Genomic DNA, 25525 nt, shown 5'->3' with positions numbered 1-25525 from the left:
GATCCAGGCCGAGTGTGGCGACGCCTTAAAGGGGCTGCAGACGAGGGGCCCTAGGAATGCACCTCCCGCTAGAAATGGGAACACGACGTGTATTTTCCCTTTTTATTTAACATCCACCCTACGCTTGTCCGACCCAGCGGCCCACGCCTGCACAGGGTGCGAGAGCCAGTCCTGAACGCCAACCCTAAAAATGGCCAGCCCGGCTCTCCGCGGTCCGCGGTCCCGGTCCGGGTCCGGGTCAGTTCACCAGCAGCGGTCGCTCCTCCGAGGCGTCCCTGGAGGAGGGCAGTGTCAGGGGGCGGGCAGGCGGCAGTTCCCCGGCAGCCCAGCCCTCCCCGTTCCCGGGGGATCGAACCTGCTCCTGCTCCGGCCGCAGCAGCACAGGCTGCAGGCCGAGCCGCTCCCGCGGCGGAACTTGCCGGAGGTGGGGCTGTCCTGGCACTGCGCGATGTAGGCCTGCAGCTCGCTGGGCTCCACGCCCGTGCTGCCGGGGTGCTGCGGAGAGATGCGGGGTGGCCGGCGTGCAAGGGGCTCCCTGAATCTGCCCTCCCCCACCTCCTCCCCCGCCATCTGGGTCTCCTCGCTGTTCCGAGGGGCTCCCACCTCTGAGCCTTTGTGCGTCAAGGTTTGACTCCAGGAAGACCTCCCCGACTCCTGGATGCTAGGATGTGCGACCCAGCACCTGGGTCAGGTGGCGCCCATCTACTCCTCAGTGCGTGGACACCGCCGCTTTCAGCGAGCCCAGCCTTTGCCCTCCGCCTCGGAGGGAGCCACCATCTCTTCCCCAAGTTCTTTCTGGCTACGTGGCCTTTGCTCCAGGCGCCCCTTCCCCCTGGTGCTCCCTCTCTTGGGATCCCACCTCTCAATCTAGAACTTTCTGAGATGACGGAAAGGTTTGATTCTAGGGTGTTCAAACAGGAAGCCGCTAGCCACATGGGCTCCTGGGCACTTGATGTGTGGATGGTGTGAGTGAGGAACTGAATTTTGGAATTGTATTTCATTTTAATTAAAATCAAAATTTAAATAGTCCCATGAGGTTAGAGGCCATGAGGTTAGAATGTACTGAACAGCACATTCTAGAGACTTTGCTTGCTTCCTAGCTCTCACAGGCAGTGATCATACTCCTGCTCATGCATTATCCGTCTTGCCCACTGGCTCTGGCGGCCTGTGTACACCTCACCTTGTTTCCTAGAGGCCTGGCCCAGCACAGGGCTTGGCTCACAACAGGCCCTTGGACGCGTTGGCTAAAAGAATCCTGCCTACCTGCCACCCGCACATTCTGCTCTGCCCCCACTGTCTGCCCCCCAAAAGACAGAGGGTCAGGAGCAAGGCTTCCTGGTTGAGCCTGGTTTCACCCCTCAGTTGCTGACCTTGGTAAGTCACTGAAACTCTGCGACCTGGTGTCCCTATTGCTAAAAGCCGACTCGAGAACCCTACCTGGCCGGAGCTCACCTGATCAAACTGAGAAGGTGGCAGGTGAGCCATGACAGCAGTCCCACCTGTGACCCCTAATTTCAAGCCACCATTTCCTTTGGCTTTGCAGAGTCTCCCACATTCTCTCCCTGGGTCCTTCTCTCCTCACCCTGCCATGTCCTCTGAGACCCCCCCCCCACCCCCCGGTGGTGGCCTCCAAGGGACACGGAGCCCCGGTGGGAGCTGTGTGTGATGTGCGTTGGCCCCATGGGGAGGCAAGCTGGAGGGGAGGCGCGGCTGACCTTGATGGCGTCATAGGCACCGGTGATGAGCGCGATGAAGAGGCTCAACACCATGTAGATGAAGAGGCTGATGAAGGAGTAAAGGTAGATCTGGGAGAAGAGCCAGACGAGGCTGCTACGGCCCTGCTGCGTCTGCATCGCCGCAAACGTCACAAACATGTCATCCCCATTGATGAGCGAGAACAGGCACTCCGACACCATGGACAGCGAGCGGAACTGTGGCCAGGCAGTGAAGTCAGTGGGATTGGAGGGAGGGAGGGGGCTGGGCGGGGGCACAGCAGAGTACTAGTAGTTACAATGGGGCCACCTGGGGCTCACTATGCAATGACAGTGCCCTAGAGTCAAGGCCAGGATTACCAGGGGTCAGAGGGACAGTGGGCAGAATATCAGCAGTTACAATGGGGTCATTTAGAGTCGTCATGTCAATAAGGTCATAAGGCCAGAGTCAGTGGGCAGAACCGCTGCCGACCTCTTGGTAAAGGACAGAGGGTCACGCAGTGCGTCCAGGTCAGTGAGAGATAAACCAGGGGCCGAGGGCTTGGGACGTGGGCTCGGAGCAAAGGAGCCCGAGAACCTTCACCGGTGGGCCCTGTGCACCCCACAGCCCCGCTGGTCCTACCTTCACGTGGTAGGGCCCCAGCACGATCCAGCCGCAGAAGCAGTAGCCCAGGTAGATGACAGCCACACAGCAGCAGAAGCGCATGACGCTGGGCAGGGCCACCCGCAGCGTGGCGATGAGGATCTGCAGCGGGCAGGTGGCTGATGAGGGCACGGCCAGAACGGGTTGTCAGGGCGCACGGGCGGAGCGGGCAGGGCCTGGCTGAGGGCACAGCTGGGGAGCTGAGAGGGGAGCCTGGAGCTGAGGGGGCGGCTCATACGGTCCCTGCTCAGATTCAGTGACAGGCACGTCTGGGTGGACAGGTATACGGCTAAGAAGCTCATGGCAGGTCCTCTGCAGGGGCTGGTGACTGCGCATGTGTATGAATTTGGGAGGTGGGAACTGGGGGACCTGTGGCTGCCAACCGGAGGGAGGGCCCGGCCTGCACCCACACAGGCTTACATTGTACTTGTGGAAGAAGGTCAGGTAGCGGATGACACCGACCCAGACGAGCAGTGTCGAGGTGCCCAGGAGGATGCTGCAGACATCGTAGCTGGCCAAGTTCTAGGAGTGGGAGCAGTGTCAACCACATCTGGCTGGGGAACGTGGCCCCAGGTGGGCATCGGTGGGGGCAGTATAGGCGTCAAGGTCTGGAAGGGGCCGCCGGGGCCCCGGGCAAGGTGTGGGCAGGACCCACCTTAGCTTCAATGCCGATCTTCATGATGGTGCCCGAGATGGTGAGCACATCGCTGGTGACCAGCAGGATGTACCAGCCGTTAACAAATTCCAGCCGCTCCCACAGGCTGATGGCCCGTCCCCGCTGCCGCCACATGAACCCCACAAACTCCTGCAGGAGGCAGGCGGGGTGAGGGCTTTTCCAGGCACGGGAGCCTCGTGCCACCCACAGCCCTTACAGCCCCAGAACTGGGCAAGGCTGGTTTGGGCACATGTGACGCTGGGATGGCTCTCACATTCTGTAGCAGGAAGCCACGGAGCAGGGAGCGGGCACACAGCAGGAAGGAGAAGGAGCAGGTGAGGATCACCACCACGTCAAACAGGAGCCGGAAGCTGTTGTCTCCTGTGGGGAGGGGCCTTGGGTAGAGCCCGGGTAGCTTGGGGCCTTCGGAGGCCAGGGCTGGGGCCGGGTCAGGCCAAGGGGACTGCAGGGCTGGTTTGGGCTGGTCAGCGGGCTCATGGCTATTCTGAGTTAGGAGCTCAGTCAGTGTGGGTCTGAGGTTCAGGGATCGCTCGGTAGGTCAGGGTCCCTGGTTGCTGCTGGTCTGGGGTGTTGAAATCCCTGGGCAGGTCAGGGCCCCTGGTCTAGGGTTTGAGGACTCACCATGCCTGAAGACACTGGGGTGTTTACACTCCTGAATGTGGACCTGGGTCTCCAGGCTGATGGGGACACGTCCGCTGAATGCCTTATTGTCAAACGTGATCTGTGGTGGGATACAGAGTGAGCCTGGACCGGCCAGGCTCCCAGACCTGCCTGCAGGATCGTCTGTCTAGCTCCAGGCTCTCAGCACCCAAATGCGGCCCTTGACCACGGGTCCTGAGCCCTGGGGCTCAGAAGTCCTGCTCCCCACCCCACATCACGGCTGGGTCCATGCTCTTACTCGGGACACTGCGGGCTCACCAGGATGCTGAAGGTATATCGGGCTCACCAGGATGCTGAAGGTATAGCAGTCGGGGATCTCATTGTTGATCAGGCTTTGAAGGTTGATGGTCTTCAGCTGGAAGTGGATGGTGACGTTGATCAGCCTGAGGGGAGGGGTCTGGTGAGGGGGAGGGAGCTCCACAGCTCCCTCAGGCCCTAGAGTGCCAACGCTCCTGCCCGATGCTGACTCTGCAGCTGGCAGAGGGAAGTGATCACTCAGCAGGCATCCGCCTGGCCCGCCCTGCCCCCACCTATAGGGAAGTGGCTGCCAGGGGGGCCCCAAGGACACCTGGCCTCCTGCCTCCCCCCCCACCCCCCCGCCCTGGGCAACCCCCTCCATCGGGCAGTACTTGTGGAATTTGAGCGTGAGGTTCTTGTAACTGGTGCTGCCGTCCAAGAGAGAGAAGTCATCACTGGGGGGCACAAAGGGTCTCTCAGGGGGGTCCACCCGGATGCAATCTGAGGACAGGGAGTCAGGGAAGGGGCACAGGATGGGGGAGGCACAGGCAGGTCTCCCAGAGTCCCTGAGAGACCCCTGCCCTCATTCACTTTGTACTTGAGCATTTGTTGTTTGTCCCCCGTTTCCCCGGGGCAGGGCCCAGTATGTTTATCCCCTGAACAGACACTAGGGCCTGGAGCTCTGTAGCCCCTAACTGTTTAGTGGATTAATGATATTAAACATAACACCTGGCTTTTTCTACATGCCAAGCATTCTTCTAGACACGTTGCATACATCAAATTATCAATATTCAAGACAACCCATCTCCTGGATGAGGGTACAGCTGGGATTTTAATCCCAGCAGCCAGGGACCCCCAATAGCTCAGCCCTGCCTTGTCCACTCACCAGTGACAACCATTGGGTCGATGTCAAAGGTGTCATTGGCTGGGTCCACGTGGCCACGGTGGTAGTACCGCTGGCAGAGGGCCAGGGCTGAGCCATTGGCCCAGGGGCTGCCCCCGCCCCGTACATATGCGTAGTGGCCCAACGACACATTAGGGAGCATCAGGTACTGTAGGCAGAGAAGGGGAGGGTCCGTCAGCCCACCACCACCACCTGCCCACCTGCCCTGGCTGCCTGCACCTGCCCTTGGCTGCCCGCACCTGGTCCACAGCATAGAAGATAGCCTGGTAGAGCTGCTCCCGTGTATAGGCGGCGAAGGTGTCATCTGCCCCATCGGAGTAGCCCAGAAGGAAGAGGTGGCGGAAGGCAATGGTGTTCTCCTCGCGGAATGTCACTACCAGTTGGTTGCTGAGCCCAAAAAGGATGAGCTGGTGGGATGACAGGGGGTTGACACTGCTGTGATGGGACCTCCCTCGATGCATGAATGGAGGAAGAGTAGAGGACCCACTCCATGCCCACCATTTGTTCCCAATGCATAGCACATGGTGGCACTCATATATCTCAGGGTAGCAACTAGTGTTCATGAAATGTTTACCTGATGCCAACTTCCATGCTAAACCCAGACCTATAGGGTAAGTACCACAGTGCTGGAACCCTTACCAAGGGGAAATTAGAAGCACAGTCACATGTCCAAAGCCACAGCGCCCTAGGGCAGGGTCTGATTCATCTTGGGATCACAAGACCCCAGCACAGAGCCTGGCATGGGAAAGGGGGCAAGTATCTGTTCAGCCACCGGGTCAGTTCTCTTTGAGGGTCAACATGGCACCAGAATGCCTGGGTTCACGTGCCAGCAAATCCCAGTGCCTGGTTGCCATGTGACTTTGGACCAATCCCTTTACCTCGCTGAGCCTCAGCTGCCTCATCTACAAAACAGGGGCATGTGTGAGGTTAAAAGGAGCTGCTCACCTAGAGCTCAGCGGGTTTTCTGACTTATTACTGCCATTGTTACAGTCATTATGCTGCCGCAGGGCCAGGACGAGGTTCTGACCCCCAGACCCTCCTACAAGGAACACAGTGGCCACAGCACCATTCCTGCTGGGGCTCCCACAGGCCTCACCTGTACAGTGACTACCAAGATCTTAACCACTTGCAGCATCAGCTTAAAGGGCTTGCGGCCCTTGGCCCGGAACTTGTCACAGGGACTCATAAAGAAGTACTTGAGGCGGCGGCGGAGGTCTTCTTCTTCCAGAGGGGCCGGAGGGGCCGGCGAAGCCCCCACCTGGGTCCCATACCCGGGGCTGGCGGTCGGGAGGTGCTCGGTCTCTGTGGGAATGGAAGAGAGCAGTGGGGACCGGACCCAGCCCGGCCTACCTCCCCACAGGAAGGCAGATCCCACATCCCAGCCAAGAAAGCATTCTGGGAGATCTCAGAAAATCTGAAAACCTACGTTTCATGAATATATGCAGCAGTGCTGCTCGCAGGTTGCAAATTCAAGTTTGGGACTCAAAAGGGCCTGAGTTGATACCTGACCCTGATGCTCACAGGCACGGACAGGGCCCCCAGACTCTCTGGGCTCAAGTTCTCATCTGCAAAATGTGGCATAGCATCTCGCACAGGAAGCTGAGGATTTGATGCTTACACAGTCTTTATCACAGGGCTCGTAGTGTGATAAGAATGTCAGGTAGCCGAAACCGGTTTGGCTCAGTGGATAGAGCGTCGGCCTGCGGACTGAAGGGTCCCGGGTTCGATTCCGGTCAGGGGCATGTACCTGGGTTGGGGGCACATCCCCAGCAGGAGATGTGCAGGAGGCGGCTGATTGATGTTTCTCTCTCATCGATGTTTCTGATTCTCTATCTCTCTCCCTTCCTCTCTATAAAAATCAATAAAAAATCTATTTAAAAAAAAAAAAAAAAAAAAAGAATGTCAGGTGGTAAGAATGCCAGGACATTCTACCATTATTCCTGCTGATCTGTCAGGAGAGAATGAACTGCTCCCACTGGCTTCTCACAGGGCACTCAAGGCTCCTGGCACATCCCAACTCCAAACCCCAGGCATGAACATGGAACTCAGCTGCATTCTAGTATTTTCTGGAAAACCCTGCCCACTCATCATGACCTGATCTGTCCAGCTGACGCTCTCACAGCCACAGGCTTGGAGAAGGGAATGTCAACACGTAGGGCAATAAGGGAATGCATTTGCTGAAGACTCACTGTGCGTGGGCCAATGTTATTACAGCACTGCCCGTATGTCAGTTTGTGAGCTAACATGGCATCTTCATTAAGGCTACCAGCTCCTGGAAACCACACAGCCCTAGGACCAAATCCCAGACCTGCCTCTTCCTGGTTGGGGGACCCCAGGCACCTTCCTAAGTCTCAGTTCCCTCAGCTGAAAAACGGAAAAAGCCTGGGCGCTGGGGCTCAGTGGCTGAGCACCAACCCATAAACTAGGAGCTGGTCTTCCCTTCCCTGTCAGGCACATGCCCGGGTTTCGGGCTCGATGCCCAGTAGGGGGCATGCAGGAGGCAGCCAATGATTCTCTCTCATCATTGATGTTTTATCTCTCTCTCTCCCTTTCTTTCTGAAATTAATTTTTTTTAAGTGGAAATTTTTAAAAAGTCTCCCCCTGAGGCCAAAACCCTGAGAATGCTTCCAGAATGGAGTGAGACAACACAGCTCAGCTCGAATCTCAGTAATTCTTCAGGAGACAGAGGCTATTCTAAGCACTGCTTGTTCCCTTCCATCCCCACCAGCCTAAGAGGAAGGGCCAAGGTTTCCGCAACTGCTGGGGTCACAGCTGGTCACAGCAGCCCAGAACTGTCCCTGGCACCCCCACCACCACCCCTACTGGGAGAACCCAGCTTCTTTCCAGGACCTGGCTGCCCCCCGGCCTGGCACTGCCACCAAGATGACTGTGGCCACTGCCAGAACCTGTTCTGCAGGGAGGGCCAGCTCCTGACTGGTCCGGTCCCTTTGGAGTTTGGATGCTTTGGCAGTTGTCTACAAGAGAGCTGGATGGAAGCCAGAGGGCAGGCCGGCCTCTCTCTCTGGGTCATAGCTAACCCATCTCAGGCCCGACCAGTGAGACACCTTTCAGGGTATCCCGCTAGCTCTACAAGGGAAGATCAGCAGAAGGCCCTTCCTCCAGGCTCCCCCAGGAGAGGTGGAGACTGAGGGGACTGGAGGCGGGGCACCCCACACCTGCCCTCAGGAAAGCTGAGCTTCCATGGGTTCGGAGATCTGAGAGAGAGTCAGGCGCCGAGGCTCAAGGAGGCAATGCCCAGTCCTCGGCCTGGGGTTAGAGAAGCGGAGCATCCGCCTCCTGGATGGGGGAAGGAAATGCGGGGAGTCTCGTGCGGGATGGAGAAACCGGTGCCCGCCGAGTTCCAGCAAAGCTGAGCGGCCGCAGCCGAGGCTCAGAACCGGAGCCTCGCTGCCCGAGTCGGAGGAGCTGGCGGGGCCCGCTCGCGGTCGGAGTTCGGGACCTCCGAGCACAGCCTGGGTCCGGGAAGGCCGTCGGGAGCCCCGCCACTCCGTGTCGGGGAAGCTGGTGCCCACCCGCCTCCCGGGTTCCAGGAGCCCAAATCCCCAGAGCTGCGCGGTCAGCACGGGAGTTCGGGACAGGGAACCGGTACTCCGCCGCCCGCCGCCCGCGACCTCACCTGAGCCACCCCAGCCCCCGGGGGCTGCCATCCCGGGGCGGGGAGCGCCGGACGCCGGCGGGCGGGCGGAGCAGCCAGGGCACCAGCGCCCGCCGCTGTCACTGCGGTCTCGCTCCCTCGCGGCGCCGCTTCAAACCCTTGCGCGTCAGCTGACTCGTGCCCGGTCACGTGCCCAGGGCGCCCTGGGAGGCACGTGACAGGATGCGACCCCGGGGCCCTGCGCCGAGGCCACACCGGCCATCGCGGAGTGCGCGCGCACCAACGCGGGCGCCGGGCGGCCGAGGGCGGTCGCGGGGCCCTAGCGCCGACGGGCGAGCCAGATGCGGCGACATGGGCGGGCTCCCTGTCCTGCCTGCGTCCTGCCGGCATCTTGACTTCCATGTCCGCGATGTCCAGCGATGACCCTACATCTTTCTAAGGGTTGTTTCCCTCCATCCTCCCAGAAATTCGTGGATTGCTCTCAAATCCTTCCTCTCCGGCCCCTCTCATGACCTATCAGCAAATCCTATTTCACTTCCTAATTATATCCCAAATAGGCCCACTTATTCTCACTTGTATAGCTCTCAGCCCAGACAGAGTCCCCACCATTCCTGGCCCGGACCACTGTAGCAACCTCCTCTCCGATCTTAGACTCCCACTCCCGACCCCTCCCATTACACCTCCATCAGCAGCCAGACCGTCTTCAAAGAATAATTCCTATCAGTCCTTCCCCAGAACCTGCCGGCGGCTTCCCGTTTCTCTGAGATGACAAACTCCTGCAGCAACCTACCAGAGCCTTCCGGTCCGCCGCCACCTCCTCCTTAGTTCATCTTTCTTTTTTAAAAAATTTATTGGTAGTGATTTCAGAGAGGAAAGGAGAGGGAGATAGAAACATCAATGATGAGACAGAGCCCACAACCCCGGGCCTGTGCCCTGACTGGGAATTGAACCATGACCTCCTGGTTCATAGGTTGATGCTCAACCACTGAGCCACACTGTCGGGCCCCCAGTTCATCTTTCAATGGCCCCAGAGCCTCTGAGCACTCTTGCCCTGGAGAATAATGGTTAAGAACACATGCTGGGGGGTGGGGGCAGACAATTCAGGTTAAAATCTAGGCGCTGCCAACTGCCATTTCTTGTCTTCCAAAGAGCCCCTTAAAGTCCCTGTGCCTCGGTTTCATCATTTGCCGAATGGGGATGCTCGACCGTAGTTGCCTGCTTCATGGAGAAAATGCAAGAGCATAGCACAAGGCTGGGCAGTGCTGATGATTAAATTGGTGGTCCTTCCTGAGAAAGCTGCCCCCGAACTAAATCAGAGTCCTTTATACATTTAGAACGTACCAGACCATGTAATTACTGTTTAAGTGTTTCCAAGTGTGGAACCTGTGAGCTCTCAATAGATGTTTATTGAATGCATACATGAGCAGCCTTTGTCCAGTGGTGAACCTATAGTGTGGACTTCGTGGGGCAAGGGGTAAGTTAGGGGAACAGACAAGGCAGGACTGCCCATGGCTTCTTATCCGCCTCCATTATCAGCCCCCTAACTTCAGCACACCCGCCCCCACCATCAGATAAACCAAAGGGAAGGATGCTCTCCGACCGGTGACCAGGTCTGGGGGAGCAGAGTGGTAGCTGCTCGGATGGGGGACGCTGGGAAGCTTGGAGGATGTCAGGGGGAAGCCAGAACATTAGGATTCTGGATGTATGGCTGGCTCAGGCCACACCTTCTGTTTTGAGGAGCTTTGCATTAAGGGCAAAAAAACGGAGAACCATGAAACAGAGCGAGCAGGCAGTGGGAAGATTTTACTAACTGCACAACACACAACTTCTCCAGGCCTCCGTGGGTGATGGCACCCCTTTCAGCCGTCAGGCCCCAGCAGTGCCCCTCGCTCCTGCACCCTTTCGGGATTCTCACAGGTAGGGAGGGCTGAGCTGTCGGGGGTGGGAGGGCTGGGGTCAGGGCGGGACTCAGGGTTGGGGTTGGGGCTGGGCACAGGATCTGGGTCCGAGCTGTGACCAGACCCGTGGCCAGGGCTGGCCACAAGGTCAGGATTGGCATCATGACCAGGCTTAGCGTCAGAGGACTTGACAGGATCAGGGGTGAGGGTAGATTCAGAGCCAGGGCCAGGTTTGGGGCTGGGACTGGGGAGGGAGCCCAGCACAGAGCATGGGTCCGTGCCAGAACCAAGCACAGGGGCAGCATCAGGACCCGGGAGGGAGACCTGCCCAGGCCGCAACATCGAAGCAGGGCTAAGGCCCAGGCCAGTGGCAGCAGCTGTGGCTGCCGCGGCTGCCGCAGCTGCGCCCTCGTGCACCCTCTTGTGCTTGGTGAGGCTGGAAGCTTGGCCGAAGGCCTTGCCGCAGAGCTGGCAGCGGTAGGGGCGCTCTCCGGAATGCACGTGCAAGTGCTGCAGCAGCGCGGAGCTCTGCCCGAAGGCCTTGGAGCAGTGGGGACAGGCGTAAGGCCGCTCGCCAGTGTGGATGCGCAGGTGATGCTGCAGGTTGGAGCTCTGGCCAAACGCCTTGCCGCAGTGGGGACAGCGGTAGGGGCGCTCGGCCGTGTGCGTGCGCTGGTGCTGCAGCAGCGCGGAGCTCTGCCCGAAGGCCTTGCCGCACTGAGGGCACGGGTAGGGCCGCTCGCCCGTGTGCGTGCGGAGGTGCTTCAGCAGCGCCGAGCCCTGCCCGAAGCCCTTGGCGCACACCGGGCACTTGTGCGGCCGCGGGCCGCCGTGCGTGCGCAGGTGCTGCGCCAGCAGCGAGCCGTGCCCGAAGGCCTTGCCGCACACGGGGCAGTGGTGCGGCTTCTCGCCGCTGTGGCTGCTGCGGTGCTTGAGCAGCGTGGAGCGCCAGCCGAAGGCCTTGCCGCACGCTGCGCACTGGTAGGGCCGCGCGCCCGTGTGGATGCCCCGGTGCTGGGCCAGCGTGGCGCCGTGGCTGAACGATTTGCCGCAGTCGGGGCAGCGGTAGGGCTTCTCGCCGCTGTGGGTGCGGCGGTGCTGGCTCAGCCCCGAGCTGCGCCGGAAGGCTCGCCCACAATCGGGGCAGGAGAAGGGCCGGGGCGGGCTGGCGGGTGCCGGGATCACCGCCGGGCTGGTGGCCAGGCCTTCCGGGGTGGCAGTAAGGCTGGAGGAGAGGGGGTCCAGGTCTGGGGCTTCTGGGGGACTGAGGGTGTCGCTGTTAGGGTCAAGAACCAGGGGCACAGGGCCAATGACGTCTGGATCGAGATCAAAACTTGAAGACATGGGGTCGAGATCTTGGGGATCCATGGCACTGGCCCCCAAGATGGAGCCTGGAGTTCCCGAGTCAGGGTCCAGATCATCAGAGATGGGCTCTAGCTCTTCATAGCCGGGGTCCACGTCTTCAGAGACAGAGTTGAGGTCCTCCAGGTCGGGCTCTGGGTCTTCGGGGCTGGGGTCCGGGTCTTCTGAGTCTGAGCCAAGCTCTTCATAAGCAGGCCTCGGGCCTTTGTGGCCCGGGTTCCGGACCAGCACCGAGCGCCGCATCCCAGCTGTGGAGGTGCCAGCTGCTTCCAGGGCAGGATCTGCAGGGCGAGGACAGGGTGGGCAGAGGTAGGTTCTGGGGAGCAGGGGGTCTCTTTTGGAGCCTGGGCAGGGATGGGATAGGTGGCCAAGCTGTGCCCCCAAACCCACTTCTGAGCAGACACACGGATCCTTCTTGTTCTAGGCCGCAGGCAGACTTGTGACTCGCCCAGGCCGGGGCCAGAGGAGAGACCCTGGTGGGACATGCGGGGCCCCTCCCTTCTCAGCCCCACACCTGGATGGAAGTCATGGGATCTGGCACTAGAGGTCTCCAGTGCCCAACTCCATGGCTCTGCCCCTCTCTCCATCCTGGACTCCTCCTCTGTGGGAAGCTTGGGTCCTGTAGAGAGAGAGTCCTAGGTTCCTACCCCTCGTGGGGAAGAGGGTGGGTGTCCGGGATCCTGTGCTTGCTTCTAAGTACACGGCCTGAATTCTTGTCCCATAGTCGGAGATGGCATATTTGGGAGTTTCTGGTGGAGTGGGGGGCCTCTGGCTCAAGTACTAGAGATAAAGCATCCTGAACTTAGAAGCCTGTATCTGGGGGATGAAGGGGGGGGGCAAACAACATCTGGTAGTGCTCTGGGGGTCTTGGGGGAGTGCAGGGGACCTGGCTCACTTCCTGGGGAAGAGACCGCCTGAATGCCAAGCCTCACAGTTCCGGAGCACCTGTGCTCCCGAATGCCAGTTCCTACAGCTGGCAGGTGGGGAGTCACATGTGGGGCCCGTGGGGTGCGGGCAGACCATGGAGCCCAAAGTCGGGGTACCTGTTGCCCAACTGGATAGAAGATTCTGGATTCTGACCCCTAGCTGGGGGCTGGGCAGAAATAATATCCGTGGCCCCTCTGGGTGACTGGGGGAGCCCTGAGCCAACTCCCAGGAGGAGACTCCCGAGTGCCCGGCGGTATGGCTGGGGTGTGGGGACGTGTGTCAGGACACTTCTGTCCTTTCGTGGAGGAAAGACCCTGAATTCCAGGCTGGCGGTAGGGAAAGGGGTGGAGAAACAACAGCAGGGGCCCTGCTGGGAGCAGGGGGAGCTCGGGATGGCCTGGTGGGAGGTGATGCCTTAGCTACCCACCCATGGCTGGGTATTGGGGGGACCTCTCCTGGGGAGGGAGACATCCTGGCCATAACCCATAGCTGGGGGTGGGTAAACAAGTGGGGTGCAGAGTTCCTGGATCACCCCCTCTACCCAGAGCCCCAGGTTGGAAGGTGGGGGGACAGCGCCCAGGTCCCTCCTGGGTTCCTGGATCACCTCCCGGGGAAGTGGCTTCCGACGCTGGGCTTCCAGCCTGGAGAGTGAGGAACAATAACGGGTCCTGGGGGCGAGGACCCGGGTCCCCTCTGTGGGAAGGGCCGCCACAACTCCCAGCCCGGCTCGGGGCGGGAGAACAATGCCTGGGCCCTGCTGGGTTTCGGGGGCAGAGGGTCCGGATCGCCTCGGGAGGAGGGGCGCCCTGAACTCCCGGCCCACAGCGGGGTGCCCCATCCTTCCCTCCCGAAGGCGCCCAGCTCGGCCGGGCCCTCCCTGGGCCGCAGCGCTGGTCCGGGCGCGCTAGGCCCGCGGGCGGCCGGCCCCTCGCACGGGGCCACGACCCTGCTCTCCGGCCCGGGCGGCGGCGTGCGCGGCGGGGGCGCACCGCGGGGCCGCCCCCCGCACCGGGGTCCCCGGCCCACCCCACCCGGGCCCTCGGCCGCCGACCCGCTCGCGGGGACACTCACCCGGCGCCCCTCGCCCCTGCCCGGCCCGCCGCTCCCGCCGGCGCCCCAGGGGCCCGCAGCCAGCGCCCCGCCCGCTCGCCCCGCCGGCGGCCCCCTCGGCCCAGCGGCCCCGCCAGGCGCTCCCGGGGATCGAGGGGGGCCGGCCGCGGGCCGCAGCGGGAGCTGCTGGGACTTGTAGTTCCCCCGCGCCCGCCCGGCCTGAGCCTTCGCCGCCCCCGCCCTCGCCCCCCGCCCCGCCAGCCTTTGTCCGGGCCCGCCTGCCCAGCCCGTGGCCGCCCGCTCCTGTGCGGCCTCCCCGGTCCCCGTCCGCATCCCCGTCCCCGTCCCCGTCCCCGCCTTTCTCCATCCCCGTCCCTGTCCGTCTCCACCGTCCATCTCTCTTCCTTTCTCTGCGTCTCCATTTCCATCATTTTGCCTCTGTACCTCTCTCTCCCCCTCCTCCTACCTCTGTCTCTAACTCTGTCTTTGTTCAAAAAGCACCATTTTGTCTCTCTCGACTGGCAACGCACACAAGCATAATCAAGGCTCTGAGAAGCCCTGCAGTTTACAAGCTTCTGTATCTTTGCTTAATCCAGCGTTTCCCTAAGGCCCCAGGAGGCGTTGGAGAGTCTGTCCCTGGGTGTTTCCCGCTTCCTACCCAGCCAGGGGCCGCTCTGCTGTCACCCTGAGCCGCTCTCCCCGGAGTGATGATCTCTGGGAGAAGCCCGCGCGGACACCGGGAAGGACTCGGCCAGCTTTACCTGGAGACAAAGATCCCCGAGAGGGAACCAAAGAGCTCGGCTGCGGCTGGGCCGCGATGCTCTTCACGGAACATAAACAAGTCACAGAACATAAACACTGGGCGTACAAGGCCACTCTGTGACCACGTCTGCGCCAAGCCAGAGACAACACTCCAGCCACAGAAATGAACACACAGCCCCTCCTGCCCCACCGACAGCTCCGCTTCCGAGATCACCACCACCCACCTGCTCCGCTTCCTGGCGGCTCCGAGGATGGCTTCTACGCTCTTCCACTCTCCTCAAAACTACCCAGCACATGTCCCGGTCCCATAAGATGCCCGCCTGCGCCCAGCTCGCTTACAGACGTGCTGTGGTTCCCCAGTGTGTGGTCTTCGTCGCTGGGGCAAACTAAACAAGCTTTGAGCACAGGTGTGTTTCTGATGGTCTTTGCTGGGTGAATGTTGACACCACCTACCCTTGAATATAGCCTTGAGCAAATCAGGACTCTAGCAGCTATCTCTCTTCCTTCCTGAACCTTCTAGACCTGTGCTTGCCTGTGGTGGGAGACCTGCTTTTCACCTCTTTGTGGAAAAGCCTGCGGCAGATCTGAGAGCCCCGAGACTGCAGTTGGATTATGTTGCTGGTTCTTCACCCTGCCGCCTCCTGGATGACCCTGGTGCAAATACTGCTGGTGATGCCAGCTGTTGTTTCTGTCTGCTTAGTAGCTCCACCAGCACCTGGCTTTCCCTCTGTGGGTCCCCCTCCACTTCTCCAGATGGGCCCGGATCTAACACAACCACCCCAGTGCCATGTGACCTACACTTATCAAAGAACCCCATCCCCGGGCCACAACAATTAGGTCTGGGATGAGGACATGACTTTGGAGGGTCTCATTCTTCTGGGATTATGAGCTTTATACAGAGCCTCATTCTGCCTGCAGTCATCTTCCTTCGTGTCTGGATGGATAGTCTGCAGACTGAAGCCAATCTACACAGGATGTAAAGGTGAGACACAGCTCTGGCTATATTGGTTCAGCTCCTGGTGATAACCATGCCTGAAGCCAGAAGCGCTCATTCTTTATTATGAGCCAACACATTTCCTGGATTTTTGAGCTACTTCTACTGGGTTTCTGTCCCTTGCATCTCTGACAGTCTTGACTAATTTAGAAATGAGTACCTGGAAAGGGGAGAGCATTAAAGGAAATAAAATGTGAACTTGGCCGAGCAGAGGTGACCTGCCTCTAGCCTGGCCGAGCGGTGCTAATGGCATCCTATATAATAAAGGGTAATATGCAAATCAACCAAACAGCTGAATGACCGGTCACTATGACGCGCACTGACCACCAGGTGGTAGACATTCAATGCAGGAGCTGCCCCCTGATGGTCAGTGCACTCCCACAGCGGGAGTGCCCCTCAACCAGAAGCTGGGTGACCGGGAGTGGGACTAAGCTGTCAGTCGGACACCCCTGAGGACTCCCGGACTGCAAAAGGGCGCAGGCTGGGCGGAGGGACCCTCCCCCCTTCCCAGTGCACAAATGTCGTGCACCGGGCCTCGGTACATATATATTCACTGTAAAGGGAATAGGGCTTCCAAGATTTGTGCAGTGCACAACCTGCCCTGTATATGGCAACCCTGTAGAATAGTCCTCCTCAGGAAATGAAATCTCCGTTATGTGAAAGAAAAATACTGATTAAATTGTTGCTATTTTGTCTTGGGACTCTACCCATGTGTTTTCCGAGATTGAGGCTTATGGGCTTTGGAGGAAAATATCAGGATGCTGTAATGTAAACAGAGATTAGCATCTACACAATCTTGTGAGAATGCCAGAGCTGAATTTTCTGCCCCAAACTAAAAGAGGAAGTTAGTAATGAGGTAGGAAGTAAAGTTGGGACTATCAGAGGACTGGGTGGGGAGGTTCTCAAACACTGAGCACTCCCTGTCTGTACAGGAAGCAGTCACCCTCCCAGGGAAGAACCCATTAGCTGTCTTTCCACCTTCCGGACTGTAACCTGGGAATGGGCAGGCTTAAGGGGATGGGCAGGCTCAGGTCTGTGGCTAGAGACAGACTCCAGCAAGGTTGGGCTCCACACTCAGAGATCCTCGGGCGGACTGGGAACCAAATCACTCTGTGTGTGTTAGCGAGCTGGGCCATCCAATCTCAGCCGTGAAGTTTGCGCTGTGCATGTGACTCCAGTAGGCCAATCAGAGTGTTCCTTAATTCCAATATGAGTTGGGAGGGGGAGATGTGACCCTGTTTCCTTTGGGGCTTTAATTCTAAGGATCTGTGGCACCTGTGTGTGTGTGTGTGTGTGTGTTTGCCACCAGCTGGGGGACTCAGGGTTGTTAGATTGTGAGGAAGAGTCCTGATGTGGATCCAGCATGTCTGATGTTAGACCTAATTCCAGACTTTCTTGATTCTAAGTTAATAAAATCCCTTTCCACTTGAGCTAGAGCTGGGTTTTTGTCACTTGCAACAAAAATGACTTAAGACATTAACAAAATTTAGGCACCATTCGTGGAGCTGCAGCCGAGGGGTGGGCCCTGTCCTAAGCATGGGCCGAGCACAGTTTACTTGACCCTTGTGACCACTCTGAAGGAAGAGCTATTGCCACCCCCAAGCTACCACTGAGGAGCGAGGGTCAGCACGAAGGCACTTGTTGGAGGACAGAAATGCAGGTAAGTGGAAGGTCTGAACTCGGCTGCTCGGTGATGCTTCCCACGGACAAAGTTGTTTTCCTTTATATTCCGTCCTCTTCACCTTATTTCATAAACCTTTCTGGGTTTTGTCGTTCGCAGGAAACGCCTTTTTTAGAAGGTGAGTAGGATATAGGAGGGATCGACATAAAGTACATCCAGAATCATCAAGATGTTGTGTCTTTCTGCACTGATTAAATATTTCCGGTAAGGTTTCTTTTCTTTCTTGGCAACCCATCCTGGGACTGGTCAGTGTCATTAAAAATTGCTTCAAGGTTTGCTGAAATCTGTCTCCTTGTAAGTCCTACCCATTGTTTCTCACCCGGTGTCTGGGTTGCTTTAAGGCATTCCTAGAACCAGGCAGGAGCACACAAAAATTCTGCAACTGGAGCTGCATGGAACTGAACACCAAGACAAGCTTTCAGAGTTTCTGGCAGGCAAGGCAAGAAGGGAAAGCCTTTTTGATTGGGTAATCTGGTCAAGAAGCAGACCAGCTCCATCAGGAGCTCCATCTGTCGTACGATGAATTTATTGCAATAGTCCTCAACCAGGGCAACTCTCCCCCAGGGGACATTTGGCAATATCTGGAGACCTTTTTGGTCGTCACAACTGGTGGGGGGAGAGGGAGTGTGCTAACGGCATGGAATTGTTAAAGGTCAGGGAGGAAGCTAAACATGTCCTCTGACAACAAAGAATGATCTTATCCATTGTCAGTAGTGCCGAGAAAGCAGCTGTGGTTTATGATGGAGTAATTCAGAAGAGTGCCATGCACATCTTCAGTGGAAGCAGGCGGAAGAGGGGTTCTGCGGCCAGCAGACCCTCGTCAACACGGATACCAGGAGTGCAGCCAAAGGGCCACCTTGTCTCTGAAAGCTGCTCTCCTTTCATTTCTGTGGAAATGACAACACAGCCTCACAGAATTGCTGCCTACACGGAAAGGGCTCCTGGCTGGGCTTGGGGGCAGCTATTAGTGGCCCATGCGCTTGAGGGCCTTGGTCTGTTTTTTTTTTTTATCCTCACCCGAAGATATGTTTATTGATTTTAGAGAGGAAGGGAGACAGAGAAACATTGATCTGTTGCCTCCCATATGTGCCCCAATCTGGGATCAAACCCAAAATCTAGGTATATGTACTGACCAGGTATTGAACCCTCAACCTTTTGATGTATAGGCTGACACTCTGACCAACTGACCCACCCAGCCAGGGCAGGAGGGCCTTGGTCTTTTGAAGATCTGACTACAGGGTTGGGGAGTCATATTCATTATTAAAAGGGTAATATGCTAATTAGACCAGACGTCATTCCAGACATCCTTCCTGACGAAGCCAGGGCCGGAGGGAAGCCAGCCTGGGTCCCGGGTGCCTACAGGCGGCCAGAGGAGGGAAGCCCGGGTCCCTGGTGCCGGAGGGAAGCCGGTGCCAGCAGCTGGGGGAAGGAAGGCCTACTCTTGCACGAATTTTTGTGCATCGAGCCTGTAGTATATATATAATTGATTTCAGAAAGGAAGGAAGAGGAAGAGAGATAGAAACATCAATGATGAGAGAGGACCATTGATTGGCTGCCTCCTGCATGCCCTCCACAACCAGGGCATGTGCCCTTTACCGGAATCAAACCCAGGACCCTTCAGTCCGCCGGCCAATGCTCTATCCACTGAGCCAAACCAGCTAGGGCCATATTCATTCTTTGATTCTCAACAGCCTACAGAGGCAGGTCCTGGGTATGGCCACCAAGACCCTTCTTATCCCAGATTGAACCACCCAGCTTCTTGGTGTTCCTGCCAGACCCCAGACGGCCAGGTAGGTGCTGTCCAAGGTACTGGTCCTTTCCATACTTGCTAAACAGCTTACCCATGGGCTTCGGGGCCCCATCCCATCCTCCTCTTCCCCCCCTTTTCATCTTGTTGCTGGCTGGACATCTAGACCCTCGAACCTCATCATATCCTGATGGATTTTGTGAGTTCTGACTAGTCACCCAGCCAGTCAGTGCACCAATAATCTCCCAGCCTCTGTCCACAATGGAGGAAACTGCAGGACCAATATGGTGTCGACCCCTTCATTCCCCCTCTGAGCCCGACGCAGTCTTTTAAGGATTGAAATCTCACACCTTCATCTTCTTCTCACCTACTCACCTTTATCTTCAGAAGATAAGCTCTCTCCCTCCTTTACCCCAGCCACACATTTCTCATTTATAACATTCATGGAGAGAGCTACTATTTATCTCCATTTTACAGGTGAACAAACTGAGGCTAGAGGGGTTAAATTACTTGCCCAATGCTACACTCCAGGGCATAGAGAAGTCAGGATTTCGACTTTGTCCATCAGCCACAGAAGCCTGCATTCTCAATGACTTGCCACACTGCCTCTGTCAATACCAACTCCATCCTCTCCATGTCATTCATAAATTGTCATGGCACCAGAACATTTTATACCGAATCTGTCCGCCAAGTCTTTGCACAAATTGGCAAGGCCTCCCCGCCCAGAGTGGGGCGACCTCCAGAGTCTCCTGATGGAGTCATTCTTTCCTGTCCAGTCCCCATTCACCCAAGCATCCTCTTTCATGTCTGACGGACGGAGAGGGACCGGATGTTGCCGGGTGGTGTTTATTGCTGGCTCGGGCACGGGTAGGTAGGGACCTGGGGAGCCTGAGGGTCTACCCTCCCACCCCAGCAGCCCTGGCCAGAGGAGCCCAGTGGCAAGTGGCTTTCCTGGAAGTTGCCAAATCTCAGCACTGTCGGACCCTGGTACTTGAAGGTAAACTGGTCCTTGTATTGGGTTGAGAAGCAGCGCTGCCTGCCCAGCGGGGGCTCCATGTGGCTATCCTTGCACTGTGGAGTCAGGGTGGGTAGCCTGGCAGGACAGCCTGGAGGGTGGCTGACCCCCCGGGCCACCCTGTGGCTCACCACCCTGGGAGGATCAAAACTTGGTCATGGGCTCTGGGGAGGTGGGCAAAAGGGACCCCAGTTTGGGCTGCCCCAGGAGCTGAATGAGAAACTGGGGGAGTGGCTGGGGTGACTCCAGGCAACCCTGAGATAACCCTCAGCTGATGGTGTAACTGTGGCTGGTGATACAGAGATGTTTCTGAGCAGACCCTGCCATGACCCTGGGGATGAGCTTGGAATGATCTTGAGGCTGGGATGACAGAGCATCAAGATAACCCTGAGTTTGGGGTGACTCTAGAGTGACTCTGAGAGGACCTGACACTAATTCTGAGTCTGAGGTGACATGAAAGCATCCTGAGATAACTCTACACTGACTTGGGGGTTCCCTGGTAAGGGAGGGGCCCCTCACCCGCTGTAGCATCTCCTGGGTCATGGAGGCTGGAGCTGTTCTGTGTGGTTTCAGCATCTTCTGGTTCATGGTCAATAAATCTGGTTCTGGAGATTTGAGTGTGGGTGGCTGAACTGAGGGGCTGAGAAGGAGAGGCAGGCCCCAGAGGGCAGGGACGTAGGAGATTAAGAATGGGTAGGGGTTCAGGGTGCTGACTAGGGGGCGGGAAGGAGGGAGGGGCTGAGATGTCTGTTGGGGGTGAGGGTAGGGTAGGCTAGTGAGTCGGGAACCCGGCCAGAGCCTGAATGAGGAAAGGGCGGTGTGATGGTGGAGGGGGGTGGGTGGTCATGACGACGAGGGGGCGGGTTGTCTAGGGCAGGAGTTGGGATCTTGGTGGATGGAGTGAGATCTAGCCCTCCCGGAAGTAGAACCAGAATGCCAGAGCGGTGGCAGGGGCGGGCCTTGTGGGGTGGGTCTCACTCACCGCCCAAGCCCTCCGGCAGGTTGCTAGGCAGCAAGTGCAGGTTGGGTGCTTTCTCTGGCCGCTCTGTGCTGGCGGGGGAATAGTCCGTGCCCGTGGTGGTCTGGAAGAACTGCCCCAGCAGCTTCGACTCCCCTAGGATCACGTGATCCTGCAATTGCTCATGAGGTGTGTGGCGGCTGTTGGGGTTGGTCACCGGTGGCGGCTATAGGACCACAGGACACTAGGAAGCTCCCATGTCCAGCGTGTCCCGAGGCCCGGTCGGAGGGAAGAGCTGTGTGACCTTGGACAGCTCAACCCTCTCTGGACCCCGCTTGATGGCACTCAGAGTTGGTATTCTCTCATTTTACAGACGGGGTCACTGAGGCTGGGAGTGGTTAAGGGGCTGCCCTAGATCATGCAAATAGGTTCAGGAGAGCACTGCACACATGTCAAGCTTACTCCTACCTCAGGGCCTTTGCACATGCTATTTGCTCTCCCTGGGAAGCCCTTTTCCCCGATGAGCCCTGCCTGCTCCCCGACTTCCCACTGACCTGGCCATAGAAGAAGTTCATGGAGGTGGTGAGGCTGCCTGGACCGGGGCACCAATTTCCTTCCAGGATGTGGGACTCCGGAGTCTGGTCACTGTGATGAACAAAAGGCTCTGCCAGCGGCAGAGTGGGGCTCAGCAGCTATAGCAGGCTGCCCTGGAGCCAGGGGCGGGCCGGCCGCAGCTCTCACCTGGCTGCCGGCCATAGAAGTGCTCGGCACTGGTGGTCCTGTCATGGAAGAGGCCATCTCCAGGACTAGCACTCGAATAGTGGATGCGGGCTGAGGCCTGGGCCTTGTCATACCTGCATATAAAGGGGGCGGGGGCGGGGGAAACTCCCAGGAAAAGGGGTGGGGACAGGGATGGGGACAGGGTTCCTAGTGGGCAAGCATGTGGTGCTGATGGGGGAGGTCTGGCACAGCAGTGGGCCTAGTCTGCAGGTAATAGAGACCCCAGAGGCACAGTGTTGGCCCCACAGCCTTTGGTGGCACACTACCCATCGCTGAGAGCCCTTTGCCCTGTCTTGGTGGAGGGTCATGGCCCCTCTGTACCTGTCTGGGGGCAGATTCCTGGGCCTGTAGGCTTGTTTCTGCTCGGAATACATGGGCCCATAGCCAATCTTGAAGTCTCCCAGGGCCACACTGGAGGAGTCCTGTGAGTGGAAAGGGGTGGGAAGGGCAAGGCCACCAGCCCTGTCACTGCCCTCCCCAGCCGCACAGCAGACTTAATTTACCCTCTTACACATCAAGGCAGGGGGGCCCACCAGGGCCTGGAACTGTCTCTGGTAGGAGGTCCTGTCATCCCATCTCCTGTGATCCCACTTGAGGGGGGAGGGCCCCCCTGGGGGTGGCAAGATGACAGAGAGAAGGGGGTTAGGGCCCTGCAGCCGCAGGCCCACTGTGGAAGTAGGCAGTCCTGACTAGCTTAGCCTGAGGGCTGCTTGGCAAACACCAAAAATAATACAAATAACAAAAACAAGAATAACTACCAAGTGCTGAGCCAGATATCTAGGTCAAGTGCTTTGCACCTCATTTGGGGGGGGGGGGTTGCATTCGCCCCTCCTTCACTTTGCAGCCTCTCTGAGGCTCAGAGCCGTAGAAATCACAGGAATCCAGCCCTGGCCCGTGTGTCTCAATGGGCTGGGCATCGCACCGAAAGGCTGCAGGTTCATTCCCGGTCAGGGCACACGCTGGTGGGAGGAGGGGTGTGCAGGGGGCCACCGAGTGTTTGGTTCTCACATCTATGTTTCTCTTTCTCTTTCTCCCTCTCCCTTTCTCTCTCTAAAAATCAATAAAAATCTTAAACAAAGAAGAAGAAGGAGAGAAAAGAAAAGAAAAGAAAAAGAAATCAGAGAAATTCAGAACCAGAACTGAGTCTGACAATCGCTGGACCCAGGCTGAAGGGGCTCTGCCTAGCGATACCCACCAGCCGTTCCCCTTGACTAAGAACTGGAGCATCACGCTGACAGCCGCTCTCTGGGGAGCGCCCCCTCTATGCCGGGCACCTGCACCCTGGGCGCTGTTTGCTTCCCCAGCTCCCGCCAAGGGGGCTGTGCTGTTGCCAGCGGCTGAGGCGCAGGGCTGGGGGAGGGGGGGGCGTGGGTTACTAACAGACTTGTCTGACCCCCAGTCCAGCATTCATTGCTTCTGCCCACAGCACAGCCTTTGACAGGATTCAGGAGATGTGCCCATTCCACGGGTGCAGAGAGCGAGGTTCCGGGGTTTTTCAACCTCGCAGCATTGGCCTCTGGGGCTGGATCATTATCGTGGGGGCTGCCCCGAGCATGGTGGGATGTCCAGCAGCACCCCGGCCCCTGCGCTCCAGCAGCACCCTGGCCCCTACGCTCCAGCAGCACCCCGGCCTCTGCGCTCCAGCAGCCCCTCTCCGGTTGTGACAGCCACATCCATCCCCAGACATTGCTAAATGTCCCCCGGGGCGGCTGCCGAGTCCCGCCCGCTTCGAGCGCCTCTGGGCCGCCAGACAGCGCGGGGCGTCGGGGGCGCTCACCGAGGTGGCGGCAGGACGCGCGGGGCGGCGGGCACGCGTCGCGGGGCGGGAAGAGCGCCTGGTGGGTGCTCGGCGGGAAGGGCAGCCTGGCTCCGCGGCCGAGCGGCACCGAGTCGCGGTGGAAGATGAGGCGCGCGCCGCGGCTCTGCTGGCTGCCGCGCTCGGGGAGCTGCGGCCACGGGAAGTCGGCGCGCGCGGTGGAGCGGCCGGCGCCCCGGCGGGGGTCGGCGTGCAGGTGCAGGTGGCTGGCCTGCATGGCGAGCCGGCGCGCCCGCTCCAGCTCCCGGGACTGCGTGGGCTGCGGCACGAACGCGGCGTGCGCCTCGGACACGCGCTCCTCGCGGGCCCAGCGCGCGTCCTGCTGGAAGAGGGTCGCGCGGGGCGGCGGCGCGCTGGGCGGCGCGGGGGCCACGCCGGGGTAGGGCGGGAAGTCCCGGTGCGCCGTGGAGCGCGCGGCGCCCATGTGCAGCCGCGCGTCTGGCCCCAGAGTGAAGTGCGAGGCGCTGAGGAGGTCCGGCCCCGCGGTCGGGAGCTGCAGCCGGATCCCCGCGGCCATCGCCGGGCGCCGTGCCACCTGTGAGGAGGTGGGGACGCGACTGAGCGGCGTGCCCGCCGGGACCGTGCTGGGTTTTGCTGTGTGTGCCGGGCGCTGGGCTCGGTGGTGGGGACCTGGGAAGACAGGCGCTTCCACATGACGTGGAGTGTGAAGCTGGATGAGCACACCATCCCATTGGGCAACATGACAATTAATAGTATCACAAATGACTTTAGTCACCGGGACGTGGGCTTCTGGAAAGGGGCGCATCAGTTAACAAAACAGGCCGAGAGCCCCGCCCTGTGGAGTTGATAATGGGGCAGGGAGGTGACAGACCATAACATAACATAACATAACATAACAATATTGTAATATAATAATGCATTGTAAAATTATTATATATCACAAGTATAATACATACTTGTGGTAAATAAATTATTATAGTAACATAATGAAATGCATTGCAATGTAAATAGAAGGTGACCAGTGCTGTGGGAACTAAAGTCACAAGGGTGGGAGGGTGGGGGTGGGGGGGGGGCTGCAGCTTTAGAAAGGAAGGCATCCCTGAGATGACAGTAAGCAAGGCCTGAGGAAGGTGGAGGGGGCATTTGGGCGCCTGAAGAGCAGCGGGCACAGTGAGCACGAGGAGAGCGCGGAATTGACCTCCGCGTTCTGCAGTGTCTGAGGGGGAGCCCTCTCTCCTCACCCGCAGTCCGTGTCGGGCCTTGGCTCTCCCCTCCATGACTGGGAGTCCTTCTGTCTCTGCCATACTCCTCCCGGGTGGCCCAGCCTCTGCAATTGTCCTGGGTCCTGACTATTCCCCGGATCCCTTCCTGTCCACAGGCTGTCAGAGGTCTGCCTACCTAGCACTCAATTCTCTGACCTTCAGCTCCAGGCTCCCAGGATCCTGTTTCGTTGACTAGGACTTTCTTGCCTTCCTCAGAGCAGATGTGTCTCTCCCACCGTTTTCCCTGCTCCGTGGAGACCAGGCCCTCGGGTGCCAGCAGCACTCCCAGCTCAGGCTCACCTCCTGCAGGAAGCCCTCCCAGACCACTTCAGCCCACCACTACGGCTCATGTTGACCACTAGGGAAAACATGCATCAAGGACTTGACTCCTTGAGTCTCAGTTTTGTCCCCTGGACAATGGGGCTGGGTAACTACTTTGGAAAGCAGCGGTGAGGATTCATACAAGAGGCTGCGGGTCTCTTCTTACCATTGTCTCGAGTTTTCCTCGAGACATAAATCACAGGTTTTTAGTCACCTTGGAATGAGTACCTGGGCTCCTGCGCGCTTCAGCTTCCTCTCAGGGACAAAGAAGATCGGGTACCTACCTCGAGGGGTGGCATGGGAGCCAATGAGCCTTAGAAGATGCACGTGACGGGCTGACCCTCTGGCTCCCTCTGTCCTGTCTCCCAGAAGACGCTCACATGGTCCCGCCTTCCCATTGTGACTCAAGAGCCTGCCCAGCCAATGCTGTCACAATGGTCCCCCCCACAACTCTGGGGGCAGTAGGGGGGAAAGTTGGGAGCAAGACCAGAGGGCCCTGCCTCCTGGGGCCTCAGGGAGCTGCCACAGACTTGACTCCTTCAA

General features: G+C 58.6%; 3 protein-coding genes and 1 long non-coding RNA gene across 7 annotated transcripts; 1 reads left to right on the top strand and 3 right to left on the bottom strand.

Annotated features, from left to right (window-relative positions):
- Nucleotides 1-88: 88 nt before the first annotated feature.
- On the bottom strand, nt 89-8634 carry MCOLN1 (mucolipin TRP cation channel 1). The gene is made up of 14 exons (XM_070416751.1): nt 8470-8634; nt 5929-6134; nt 5072-5239; nt 4815-4980; nt 4321-4429; nt 3978-4074; nt 3653-3752; nt 3285-3391; nt 3011-3160; nt 2776-2877; nt 2335-2457; nt 1716-1931; nt 356-495; nt 89-275 (listed from the first exon to the last, which is right to left on the bottom strand). The coding sequence occupies exons 1-14, from the start codon at nt 8498-8500 to the stop codon at nt 239-241; spliced, it is 1752 nt and encodes a 583-aa protein (XP_070272852.1). The 5' UTR covers nt 8501-8634; the 3' UTR covers nt 89-238.
- A 1597-nt stretch (nt 8635-10231) lies between these two features.
- Nucleotides 10232-21473, bottom strand: ZNF358 (zinc finger protein 358). 4 transcript variants are annotated; one of them, XM_070416740.1, is made up of 3 exons: nt 21397-21473; nt 12223-12327; nt 10232-11989 (listed from the first exon to the last, which is right to left on the bottom strand). In XM_070416740.1, the coding sequence occupies exons 2-3, from the start codon at nt 12293-12295 to the stop codon at nt 10308-10310; spliced, it is 1755 nt and encodes a 584-aa protein (XP_070272841.1). In that variant the 5' UTR covers nt 12296-12327; nt 21397-21473; the 3' UTR covers nt 10232-10307. The 4 variants fall into 4 exon arrangements, with proteins under 4 accessions (XP_070272841.1, XP_070272840.1, XP_070272839.1 ...); XM_070416739.1 differs by lacking the exon at nt 21397-21473 and adding an exon at nt 14344-14436; XM_070416738.1 differs by lacking the exon at nt 21397-21473 and adding an exon at nt 13707-13811.
- Nucleotides 16966-22859, top strand: LOC139011281 (uncharacterized). Its single transcript, XR_011471592.1, has 3 exons — nt 16966-17101; nt 17222-17326; nt 22702-22859. It is a non-coding gene; the product is annotated as an uncharacterized lncRNA (long non-coding RNA).
- Nucleotides 19716-25281, bottom strand: SAXO5 (stabilizer of axonemal microtubules 5). The gene is made up of 9 exons (XM_070416742.1): nt 25267-25281; nt 23400-23973; nt 22126-22232; nt 21944-22044; nt 21584-21696; nt 21397-21506; nt 20867-21068; nt 20404-20489; nt 19716-19940 (listed from the first exon to the last, which is right to left on the bottom strand). The coding sequence occupies exons 1-9, from the start codon at nt 25279-25281 to the stop codon at nt 19716-19718; spliced, it is 1533 nt and encodes a 510-aa protein (XP_070272843.1).
- Nucleotides 25282-25525: the final 244 nt, after the last annotated feature.

The sequence above is a fragment of the Myotis yumanensis genome, unplaced genomic scaffold (assembly GCF_028538775.1).
Source record: "Myotis yumanensis isolate MYYU_CA2020_CCGP unplaced genomic scaffold, mMyoYum1.0.hap1 SCAF_5, whole genome shotgun sequence".
Classification (NCBI taxonomy): Eukaryota; Metazoa; Chordata; class Mammalia; order Chiroptera; family Vespertilionidae; genus Myotis; species Myotis yumanensis.
Note: the sequence above shows the minus strand (reverse complement) of the source record. Positions and strands in the feature narration are given on the sequence as shown.